At 44.3% G+C, this 12,545-nt stretch overlaps 1 protein-coding gene across 1 annotated transcript in view; it reads right to left on the bottom strand.

The window, feature by feature from the left end:
• Positions 1–805: 805 nt before the first annotated feature.
• The window catches only part of zfpm1 (zinc finger protein, FOG family member 1), a 117,863-nt gene continuing 106,123 nt past the window's right edge, over positions 806–12,545 (bottom strand). The window contains exons 5-9 of the mRNA XM_030054323.1: positions 11,748–11,850; positions 10,750–10,995; positions 8,542–8,775; positions 7,803–8,045; positions 806–7,297 (exon numbers count right to left, since the gene is read on the bottom strand). Coding sequence (XP_029910183.1) covers positions 4,647–7,297; positions 7,803–8,045; positions 8,542–8,775; positions 10,750–10,995; positions 11,748–11,850 — 3,477 coding nt within the window. The 3' untranslated portion in view covers positions 806–4,646. The remainder of the gene's footprint in view (positions 7,298–7,802; positions 8,046–8,541; positions 8,776–10,749; positions 10,996–11,747; positions 11,851–12,545) is intronic.

The following is a 12,545-nucleotide window of genomic DNA, read 5'->3' as shown; positions in this document are numbered from 1 at the left end:
TTATTATATTATTATGGATAACAGGTAATGCCTTCGGACGAGGTCATGGAACATGAAGATCACACTGTTCACTGTACCACAGTGGAGCTGGAATTACGCTGTGTTTTACTTGCAGAGTAAAACACAAAGTAAAAGTTACTTGCAAAGTGATCCTGTTTTGTGCCATAAAGCAAACTCCCTTCATGCTATAAAGCAATACTGTGGTTTCCTGCAAAATCGGACCATACACAATGCAAAATTCAGTGATTGTGTAAAAGTATGTTATGTTAATGGTAATTACACTAATGGCTCAGGATAAATTGACAGGTTGTATAAGAGTGTGGCTTTACTTGTTTGTGTAAGTGGACCAAAAAAATTCAATCACATTAAAGTTCTGGGGAATTAATTTGCCACAATGAAAGGGTTGAGTGCAGATGAGAAGTCAGTTGGTAATATGAGTCCATTCATTTGGTCTGGTGTGTTTGCTTACATAGCCTCCAATTCAGAAAGTGATCAGAAAGTTAAAGCCAAAGGTACTTTGTTTTTGTCTGCGCACTTTGCCATTGATTGCAGCAGCCTTGAATTTGTGAAAGGAAAGAGAGACAGCTCTGCACGCTGCTGGAAAAGCTGAGCTGATGATTCATTCAGCCTTTCTTCATGAGTGAACATTAAACATAACAGCACACTAGAAAGTTTCTTATGAAAGAAGAAGTGATTTGGGTGGGTTTAGAGAGTCAAGGACTTCCACTCGATGAGAGTTGCTGTGTAGGTGCTAAAAGCAGAAGAATGAAGCCAGAAGGAGGGGGAAAAAATCACTCTTCTTCAGTGTCTGTCAGGACATTTTTTTTTTATTTCCCATGCATAGTTTGGACAAGAGTGTAGTGGAACTTGAAATGAAATTAATATTTAAAAAAAAAAGAAGGAAAAGAAAAAAAAATAAACAGTCTGACATTCATTGTAATTTTCTCCATTATTGACTCATCGGAATCATTCACAAAAAATGTTTTCAACTTAAAGTTTTACATGAGAGGGTTGAAAATTTTCAAAAAGTCCTTCAAAGTAGAACAATGATGGGTTTAGTACGAGGAAAAGTGCTGTATAAACATAAATATATTACAAAAAAGTCCCTAAAGCTAAAACATTCAGCACATTTTTATACAACACAGTGCAATAAAAAAAGGGTTAATTCAAAAGATGGTTTTCCAGCACTGAGTTCCTCAATCTGTGAAAAGCTGACACTGCTCTCTCTTGCATCTTCTCTCTCCCTTTAAGAACCGAGAGACAGACCAACACGACTGTAAACACTCACAAGATGGGACTGGTACCCTCCATTAATGCTTCTCCTTCCCTGTTAAAAACCCTCCACTTTTACGTTTGCTTTCCAGTTTTGGGGACAGACACGTCGGGTGAACACAGCAGGGGTCTGGTTCCACAGTGGAGCGGGTGGGAAGCAGGACGGGGGAGTAAATGATTACATGTAACAGGAGTACAGTGATCTAATGACAAAAATGGCTGACTGTAACCCGTAACAGGTAATGTAAAAATTGGACTGCAGATATTTTTTGAAAACACCTCGCAACCAACTTACTTTTCCATCTTTTGAATGATTGACAGCAACGAAGGATAACAAGTCGTTTGGAAATCAGAATGAATTGTTTAACTGCATATTCAGAGGAATTTTGGAGACAAGTCTTGCAAACGCACCTAAACGCACCTGTGTGTTTTCATGGATTAGCCCCTCCCAAGCACTGCTGGCATGACGTGTGAGAACTCAGTTGATCAAAGGAAAAAGGCTGAAGGCTGAGAAAGTGTGAATTTCACCTTCCCCCCCAAGCTGTTATGTAGGACAGTATTGGTGCTACTGGGGGAAATGAAATAATATCACATTTTCAAAATGGGTGAACTATCCCTTTAAGTTAGGGTCCTTCAACATTACCACTGTAGCATAAATCACATAATAGAGGTCCATATCTGTCTTGTGTGGGTCCGTGAATTTCCAGCTCCACTCCTGGCCACTTTGTGTCTGTAGGTAAAGCTGAGGGTCAGACTGATATCAATCTGTTTGTTAAAATCAGACATGGTCCAGTCAGTGTGGTCCACCTCTGATATGACGGAGGTTCCTCTGTGACCAAAGCTAACCAACACGAGTTCATTTTAAATATGATGTGACCAAAGAAATTATTCCTGTGTGCTGTGAAATCATTTTACTCAACAGTGTGTAAAACCTGCAGTGTCACCCTGCTAACCCACCTACATCTGTTTCATTAGTCTGGCCTTCAGTGGAGAGCTTCAGGGTCCCATAATGGGGCAGATGCTGTTTGAAAGGCTTTCCCACCTTGATTTTTTTTTCTTTTTTTTTTTTGTGATTTGGGGACATGAAAACACCATATCTGATGATAATATCTGGAAAAAAAATATTGGCTTTGAGCAGCTTCAATCCGAAAATAATTGGCATCAGCCTTAAAAACGTATATTGACCATATATGGATATGAAAACAGGACAACATCTCCATCAGTTTTGGCCTTCAAAAAACCCATATCAGTCGACTCCTGGTACGTTTATATTGGTGTTGGAAGTAAAATTGCATTTCACAGTTCTAGCTAACACTGTATTGCATTTTGAACAGTAGCACAGGAACATAAGGAGCAAACGGTGCGTGTATGTGTGTGTGTGTGTGTGTGTGTGTGTGCTATGCATCAATGGGAGAGAACTACAGAGAAAGAATATACTCAGGCCAAATGTATACTGGTTAATGTATACGTGTTTATCTACTGTGCGAAGTGTGCTGTTCTACATTGTGATGACTTGACACTTTTTCCTGTTACACCTTCATTACCGGACAGAAACACAATCATTATTTAAAAAAAAAAAAAAAAAAAAGAAAAAAATCACACCTTTCAAGATGTGCAAATTAGACACAGAGCTGTTGATGTGTTTTACAGATCCCTTAGTAGAACTGACAGTATCAGCCATCAATATAGTAGCGGTCTGCAAAATATAAGTGTAGAGCTGTGTAAGTGTAAAGTAAACACACTACATGGTGTGAGGCTGGTAACTTCATAGCATGGATTCATCAGACAAAGAGGGAGAGGAGAGAATTATTACCTAGGAACAGATGCCAAATGGGTCAGGGCGCTCCCTTAACACCCCTGCAATTAGTATGGAGAATGGGGTGAGTGTGAAGAGCATGATGATAAAACCTTTGCTTCTGGAAAACAGAGGAGGGCAAAGGAGAGGAGTTGTATTGTTAAAAAAAAAAAAGGCCTTCAAAGAAAAAAAAATTCTACCAGTCTTCTATTGGCATTCCTTCAAATTTGGGAGGCTCCACTGTTTTTACTCAAATGTAAAAACAATGGCATCTGAAATGCACACTTAATATTTCTGCTCAGGAAAGCTTTATATCTGAAGCCGTTATGATCTAATTGTGTTGCTAATTAGCTGTGTACTAGAGGAGGTCAAAACAAACACAGTGTTGTTTTTTTCTAACCTCACCATCAATTAAAGACTACATAAATGAAAGACAAAATGCTAAAGTGATAACAAGATTCAGTGTGATCCCAGTGATTACTGTGAGAAGATATTACATATCTACACTTAGAAAATACACTTCAACACACCCAGATCCAAACAGTTCCTTTGAACAGTATGAAAAATATACAAATAAAAAATACAAATACTCTCAGACACTAGGTAGGTAGTTTTCCGTTGACATGAAATCAGTGAGGACTCAAAGATAAATATTTCACATTTTTTTTCTCCCTTGCATTTTAAAGAGAAAATAAAAATTTGTGGATATGAAAGAAAAGCAAAACTGTCCATTTGGAAATATTATCCTTCCGTAATTGGTAACATTGTGATACCACATATTTATTTTCAGCTAAAAACACTTTAGCCTCTCTAGTAAGCAAAAAGAGCCAGTGTTGAAACCAAAAGCATTATAGAATTCTTTTTCAGACATCATACACTATGCACAGATATTAAAAACATTAACAATAATCAAGTCTTTTCCACACGAGAGAAATGATTCCTCCTTTTAGTTCAGGAGCATCAAGAGCTCAGGAAAAGACTATTGATTCATCGTAATCAGCATTGTTGTTACTGTATCATCATCAGCAAGAAAAGCTTCCAACAGTCAGAATCAAGTTAGTCATTCTAAACAATGTGGTTCGGCAGAGAGACGGAAACGGGGGTTGACATAGATCTTTTTAACGTCCCATAATGCAACATACTGTGAGGCCTGCGAGTGGCACATACTGGATGGTGGAGAAGAACGAAGAGTGAAGGTGAAATGCTCTGGGGACGATCATCTAGGGCACCCTAGTGTGTGCAGGTAGATAGGCAGAAAGCCAGGTAGCATCATCTCAGCTCTTAGTGTAATATGAACTTTGACCCATAGAAGGAGGATTATTAGTTACCGTATTTTAGTAACACCACCTGCAAATTCTGCCCCAGGGCAGTTGGATATCAGGCCCTGCCAGGTGAGTAACAGTCACTCAGTTTCATACATGGTGATGCCAGCCGAGCGCCGTCTTGGCACACATACGGGACGACTGGCATGAAGGGCGGGAGGGCGTCTTAGCTTCTTGGAAGTGAATGAAAGAAAACCTCCACTCAGGGACAGAGAGAGCGGAGGGGTAGAAGAGGAGGAAGGAGAGAATTTCTTAACTCACTTGACATGTTCGGCGCTGTGTGAGGAGCAGTAGTATTTCTTATGAGCTATGAAGGTGGACAGGCTGCTGAACTTGATGTTGCACAGCCGACAGTAACGGGAGTTACCGTTCTGGACAGGAGACGTCAGTGGGGTCTTAGGGCCCGGGACGGAGGGAGCAGGGGGTGTAGGGAGTGGGTTGGAGGCCACGGCTACGACAGCCTTGTCTGGACGGAGGGATGACCCCACAGGCTCCCTCAGGGCCTCAGGCACAGGTGACACAGTCAGAGAGTGAGCCCTGGTGGGGGACACAGCCAGAGGTGAGCCGACTGGAGGGGAGCCACCCCCACCCAAAGGACTACCATTCACCAGTGGGGAAGAAGGGGAAGCCGTATCTCTCCTCTCCTGCCCGTTGACACTGTCTCGATGGACTCTGGAACGTGATTTGGGCTGGTTGGTGAGGGTGGTGGAGGTGGAGGCAGTTGCAGCCACTCCATCCCTAGGACTGAGACTAGGGCTAGGGCTGACCACACTTCCTGATGGGGGCTGGGCCTCCTGGGGCGGCTGCACGGTCAGGACCAGGCCATGGGCAGTCTTGAAGTGCTCCACCAAGTCACTTGTGATGGGCCTGTTAGGGCAGTAAGGGCAGACCACCTGGGGTGAAACAGCACCTTTCGCCCCAGCTCCTGGGGTGGCGGCAAGGGCGGGGGTGGTGGTGGTGGTGGTATGCTGAGGGGATGTTGCATCACAACCAGGTAAGGAAGAGGGATGAGGGCTGGGTGAGGTGCCTTGACCCTGGGGAACCCACTCAGCAGGGAGAGCTTTAGCCTCCATGGGGTGGAGAAGATCTGGGCGCTCCTGCTGAGGCCTGCTCTTGGGAGAGGTGGAGGCCGGCCGCTTGAGCCTGTGGAGCTGCTCCAAGGTGTGGGGATGGAGGGTGGTGGCAGGGCAATAGTAGGTTTTATGAGCCAAGTAGTTCTCAATGCTGTTGAAGCTGATACTGCAAGCTGTGCATTTGTGGTAGTCGGTAAGAGGCAGGGCAGGGAGAATGCTGCTGCTGCTGCTGCGCCGAGGAGCCTCTCTTAGCCGGGGCCTCTTGCTCAAGTCGATTGGCCCATCTCCTTCAGGGCTGGAACTGCCTGCCCCATGAGGGGAAACTTCTTGTTTCACAGCCAGGCTCAGAGCAGAGGGAGATGGGACAGAGGCAGCAGCGGCAGCGACAACAGCAGCAGCGTTAGCTAAAGCTTCAGTTCTGGCCATGTGGATCTCATACATTTTCTTCCTCTTGCGTGTGCGGATGGGCTGGGGAAGGAAGGTGGCGGTGGCGGTAGCCTTGGCCATGTGGTTGGCACGCTGGTTGGATGGGTCGTGGCGTGAAGCGCAGTAGAAGCGCTTGTGGACAGTATAGTTGTCGTGACGGCTGAAGCGAATGTTGCAGGCCTCACAGAAGGTTCTAGTGGGGTCGTCATCTGGGTCCTCGGCAGAACAGCTGGCAGGACTCTGGCTGCCCTCACTTGCCCTTCCTCCTCCACCTCCTCCTCCAACGCTCCCACCTCCTCCCTCTCCTTCAGAAGAAGATGACACGCCCTCTTTCACTGTTGGGGTTTCTGTCTTCACCTCCATTAGCCTCCTGGCCTCTGTTGCTCCACTCCCAACTGCAGGGTCTGAGTCAGTGGGCGAGGCTGAGGCGGCTCTGCTAGCTGGTCCACCCGGGGGGGATGCAGACGAGCCATGTCCCCCACTGGAAGGCACAGCGGCTGGGGCTGCGTCCCTAGCCAGCCCTGGGCCTGAGGCTGGAGCAGGGGCTTCTGACTGGTGCCTGCTTGAACAATACAGCCTCTTATGCACATAGAAGTTATTGATGTTGTTGAAGGTGATGTCGCACTCAAAGCAAGTGGCCCCTTTATGAGGCGGAGTGGCAGTAGAAGTAGCTCCAGTTGCTCCAGAGGGGAAGAAGGCGGCTGGGTTGTTTTGAGTAATGGCTTGGCCCTGTTTCAGACGGCTGTGGACCATCTCTGACATTTTAGCCAGTATCTCTGAGGCTGGAGGCAAGATAGCCGCCTCTGGGCTAAACATGTACTGTGGGAGAAACACTGCTCCTCCTGGCAACATGGACCCTGCCCCTCCAACGTGCGCGGGGCTAGAACCGGGGGTGGGACTCATTGGTTCTGCCTTTACAGCCGTGACAGATGGACTCTTGGGAGAAGTCGATGCCTGAGAAGAGGCTGTGGCAATGTGCCTCTCGTTTGTCCTTGATTCTTCATCCCCCTCTCCTTCACCATCCTGCTCCTCCTCTCCACCTTCGCCCATCTCCATTCCCTGCTCCTCTGTGTCGGAGTCTGAGCGAGGTTCCTCTTTGATTATCACGTCAGTAGCTGGAAGATCAGGAGGACTGCATCCTCGTGGCGTAGCCGAGCCACCGTTTGCACCTGGGCTAGAGGAGTCTGGGCGTGGGACACAGGCTGGAGGCTCCCTGTCCTGGGGTGAGGGCTGGAGTTGGGGGTGGTCGACTGATGATGGGGTGCTTTGGCGAGGGGTTGGGCTCCTCTCGGCAGGAACCCTGACCTCCAGGTGGGTACGTACATGCTGCTGAAGCTGGGCAGGTGAGTCGGAATTGTGGCCACACACCTGACACTTAAGCACCACCCCAGAGTCTCCTGGACTGAGACCTAATACAGAGAAACCGCATTAGTGGAATACTTAAGTGATAATACAAATGTGAGCAACAAGTTTTATGGAAGGACTTTTTGTCAAACCACCCATAGAAGGAAAACCATTTGAAGATTGAGGATAGGGACACACTGCACAACTGAACTGACTTAAATATTGGACTTAGCACATTTATCCACAGGCATTTGCTGGCTTTTTTATAGTTTAGGGAGCATCCCTCAAATCTGGTAAAAACACAAACTCCCATATGACTAAAACATAAGACACAAGCAAACATTGAGTGTCTCTCAAGTCTTGACCTCTGAATCTTGTTAAGATTTAATTTTATTTGCCTGGTGATGTAAAATGCACACGTCATAGTACATATTGCACTGGATACTCATCAGTATCCAGTGCAATATCATGGGTATAATCTTTGCTAAAGTCATGTAGTGTGTCGCCAGCGTAAAGATCTACAGCATGCAGATTGTGTGGCACGGGTTCAGCGGGTGAAGTGTGACTAACCTGTGGCTAGGGGCAACTTAGGCAGGCCTGGCCCCGGGGAATAGACCTCAGTGCGGGATCCAGGCTGGCAAATCATGTGGCTGGTGACCAGATGGCTATAGAGTATGTCTCTAGTGGTGGAGACGAAGCCACAGCCATGACACACCCCGTTCAGCGTGTCCGTATGGACCTTAAGGTGACGCTCACAGTTGGCTTTCGTCGTGAAGGCCGACAGACAGATGAGACAGACAAATGGACGCTCACCTGCCATATGACAGAGACAGGGAATTAGAGTGAGATAAAGAGAGATAGCTTGTCTATCAGGAATCACAATAAACTGGTGAATATATACATTCTGGATAACTATCATTTAGTGAAAATGTACTGAATGAAACATTTTTGTGTGTCAAAGGGAATGAACTGCATCACTTTCGCTTGTGGACAGGCTGGCAAAGAGTGACAATTCATGACCCCTCATCAAAGCCTATTTAAAGTGCCTCCAAAGTTGATCTTGTAGATTTCATCACTATGGGGAGCACAAATCAAGAAGAAACTAACCGAAATTAATTTATTAGCCATGTCTAGAAAATTGCAAGAGTATTTAGGACCAATGTCACCTCTAAACTTTTAGCTTCATGACCTGATTTCATAATTCTTTAACAATAATTGTATGAGCTGTGCTTCTTTCCTCAGCTCTGTGCATTCAGCATCAATGTTATTCCTTCTGTATCAGTGGTTTACATACGAAGTTTGCTCTCACCGCTGTGCGTGCGCATGTGGATCTCGAGCGAGCTGGCGCTGGGGCAGCTCTTGTTGCACTGGGGAAAGGGGCAGACGCGTTCATTGGGGTAGGAGTCCTTGGGTTTGTCCTGCGGTGGGGAGGAGGCCGCGGCGGGCTGCTTCTGTCGGCTGGCGCAGTAGTACATGAGGTGGGCCTGCAGGTTCCTCTCGCTGCGGTACCAGATCCCACAGTCTTTACAGGGAAAAATGTCCTCTGGTGGCCGGCAAAACATAAACATACTGTCAGCTGACTGGCTGAACACACACACAGGAGGTTCAAGCAGTTGATGTTTAATTGTTGACGTACATTATGGAACTCATATCATATCTGACAGTGACCCAGCATCACAAATCTCATGAGTAGATATATAATTTTAATAATCAGAAATATAATTGTATATAGTTGTAATATATTTTTGCTGATAATTTTCTGGTGTTTTTTAAATTAATGCTCCAGTAGTTTTTTTTTTTTTTTGCTAATATGCTAATTTCTGAAAATTTCTGAATGAAGTGAATTTGAATTGATTAGAATAGTTTAAAAATCTATTTAAAAGCTATATCCAAATCACAATATTCACACAAGGGAAGCATTCCTCTGAGCTGATTGGAGATCTATGTCTGATAACTGATTAAAAAAAAAAACACCTAATAATATCATATCAGTCAGTCATCAGTCATTTCTTAACTTTGTTGACAGAAACTAATTGATAATAGCTTCTTCTGAAAGTTTTGGTGGCACATTGTATCAAATACAGGGACGTTGCCATGCCAGTTTTGTTAAAGACACTGCACGAAAGCAGTTCAATCCCAATAACACTAATTTATGTTTACAAAAAAAAAAACAAAAAACAAAACAAAAAAAAACATGATGACAGCAGCAAAGAATGGCTCACATAACACACACATCTATGTAAGTATGTACCTATAGAACCCACAACCACAAATAGAAACTGGTTTCCAGCATGTAAGTCTCAATGTCTAACAGCTGGAACAAGTGCGCGCACACACACACACTCACACTCACACACACTACTCCACGGGTCTCCAAGGCAACAGAACACAAAGGTTACAAGGAGTCGCAGTGAGTCTGTGTCGTATCATCAAGGTTATTTTTGACAACATCCAATGATTGACTGGCTCTGAGTGCTCTGTTACGAGAGCTACAAAATCTGGGCTGATTAGTCACACTCACAGCAAACTGTGTTTTGTGTGTGTGTGTGTGTGTGTGTGTGTGTGTGTGTGTGTGTATGCGTGCATATACATCATTGCCATCAGTGCCCGGGGCCAACAGGGACCTTTATGTGGGGGCAGCATGAGAGAGGACAACCGTTCTGCAGCTGAGTGATGCTGATGGCTGTGAAGGAGCTGCAGTGCCATCTTGTGGTCCAAAGGGAACATTACAAATATCAGACAACCGCTGGTCAATTAGACTGCCACAGTCTGCGGACCAGATAAACACTGAATAATAATTAACTCTAAGCTCCAGGCAAATTTCGGTGAATAAAATTGGATATTTATCATCCAAGGTGACTGTTGCATTTAAGCGTCACATTCTTCATATTGTTTTTCTTATTTGCTTCATCCTACCTGTGTATATCTATTTTTCATAATTCCTGACATCGATTTTTATTTACTTGTTCTTCTTGCTGCTGCAAAGACCCGGTGTCCTCGAGGATATTTTAAATTTCATCTAATATAATATTTCATACTTCATATCTACTACATCTACTTTTTGGTATGTTTTCATATCATAGACATTTTTCATTTATATTTCTACCTCAGTATGCTTTACTAGTGTTATTGCAGACCCTGTACTGCTTCATTTTTTTCATAGTTTTCTACTTGACACTCTCTAGCTCTGAAAATGCAGATGTTTGATCCAGTCCTGTTTGCTCTATAGTTATTTATAGTCTGTATTTTCCTATGGCAACAACTCAATCTCTCCATTTCCTCATGCAGATAATTCAAGTTTCATTTTATTTTTTATCTTAGTCAACTGTCAATCCATTCTATTGTAAAAACATAAACACAGAACACACACACACTTTCACATCTCTACCCTTTGAGCTTCTAAGTTAGAAACACCTTTTTTTCCATATTGTGTGACCACATCCATGTCCTGTATCTGCTGGTTGCTTCATTTGTGATGACAAAACCACTGATGTTGAAGGACAAGTGCAACACTCACTGTTGACGACGGCGGTGGCCAAGATGGCCGCCATGCCGGCCTGCTGCGGGAGGAGCTGGATGTCCGAGTGCAGCGCCGCCGGGTACAGCGGCTCCTCCTTCACCGACGCTTTCTGAGTGACGAGGCTGAGCGGAGGGGAAAGCTGGTCCAGCGGCGAGGAGGAGGAGCGGGAGAGGAGCGACAGGGAGGCCATGAGGCTTTCACCAGACACGAGCTCTCTGGTCACCTTACAGAACAGCTCCTCACCTGAGACACAAACACAACGCGGGTCTTTATATCAGCCCTGCAGCTCAACAGCATTAAAGCAACACTTCCCTAAAAACTACAGTAAGAGTCCTGGTCTTGGAGTGGATTATTTAGCCATCTTTTAGCCAAAGTCCATTGGTCTGGAGGTGTTGACCATACAAATGGAGAGTGTAGACTCGGATTATGCAACAAACTTTTTCTTATCTCTTTTGCTGCTGTTTGTCGGCTGCATTGATCAAGTGCATTGGAACAGAAATGGATGCACTTCTTGGAGCTGTTGTTCTCCATGAGGCATGTGATTAAACCTTTTTTTTTTCAGCTGGACATTGACATTGAAGACAACTCAGGGTGAGAAAATGATGCAAAATATAAAGTTTTTGTGTTAAGAGGATAATGCACGACCTAATGCACGAGGATAATGCTGGGTTGCTCTGGCTATCAGCATTTAGGAACTGAACCAAAAGGAAGGCTGTAAAATTCACTTACCGTACATAATGTGGCAAAAAGCTCTGAAGCAAACAAAGCAGATTATGCCAATATAAAAAACAATTTCCAGTACCCATTTTTTGCGGAAATTAAAAACTGCTATTTTCTTGTTATTTTCCTGTTTGAACTGGAAAGTAGATCCGGCAGGTATTGTCTGCAGGAGATGTCTGCACAGTAACCTTACGCCACGGAGAAATGACGTGATAGGGTTTTTTTTGTTGTTGTTGGTAGAGGCCCGACTCTTTTTGAACACTGGGTTGTTTTACCTCGGCTGTAGATGGTACAGTTGGCAGATGCGTCACTGGAGGTCAGCGGGACTCGGCTCAGCCAACAGTCTGGATCTTCACACACCAGATTCAGCTTGGGGCTCTGAGGAAACACACACACACACACACACACAAAGAATGTGAGGAAGACCACGTCAGCAATGAACATTATTAAGATTTAATTAATAGTCCAAATATTGGAGACTTATGACCAACATGTCATTCCAAATTACACACATGTGATTATCAAGCAAAAACTGCACCAAAATGTAAATATGGGAACGGTGTGGCACGATTAAAGGTCAATACGATTTAATTTAAAAATAATGTTCTCACGATAATCCTATTTCTTTTATGGGTTCTTTGGTTTGTGACATTACGGGGTTGTTTTTATACTTTGCTATATCACAATGTAATAGATAAAAAAATTAATGAGGAATTCACAGACTGAGACCACTGACTGTTGACCGATAAAACTGAGCAAAGCTGCAAAACATCTTGAATCCATAAAAACGGACTTATTGATTGGTTGTTGCTGCTGTTGTTGTGCTGAAGTTGAAGTTATTTTCACTTGTGTAGCCTGCATTTCATACTGATGTTATTTACACCTGACAGGCGATCTGGTCTTCAGCTCTGGTCTCTGCTGAAGCTGAAGCTAACCCACAGCACTGTATCTCTACTGTTTCTATCTCTCCATTCACTTCCACAGCAAAACAGCTCCCAAAATGACACTTTTTTTTTCCATGTAATTCTAATTATTTGAGAAATTTCTATCAGGTCGTTTCTTCCCAGCACAAG

The sequence above is a fragment of the Myripristis murdjan genome, chromosome 6, assembly GCF_902150065.1.
Source record: "Myripristis murdjan chromosome 6, fMyrMur1.1, whole genome shotgun sequence".
In the NCBI taxonomy this organism is placed as follows: domain Eukaryota; kingdom Metazoa; phylum Chordata; class Actinopteri; order Holocentriformes; family Holocentridae; genus Myripristis; species Myripristis murdjan.
The sequence above is the reverse complement of the archived record's forward strand: the minus strand, read 5'-3'. Positions and strand labels throughout refer to the sequence as shown.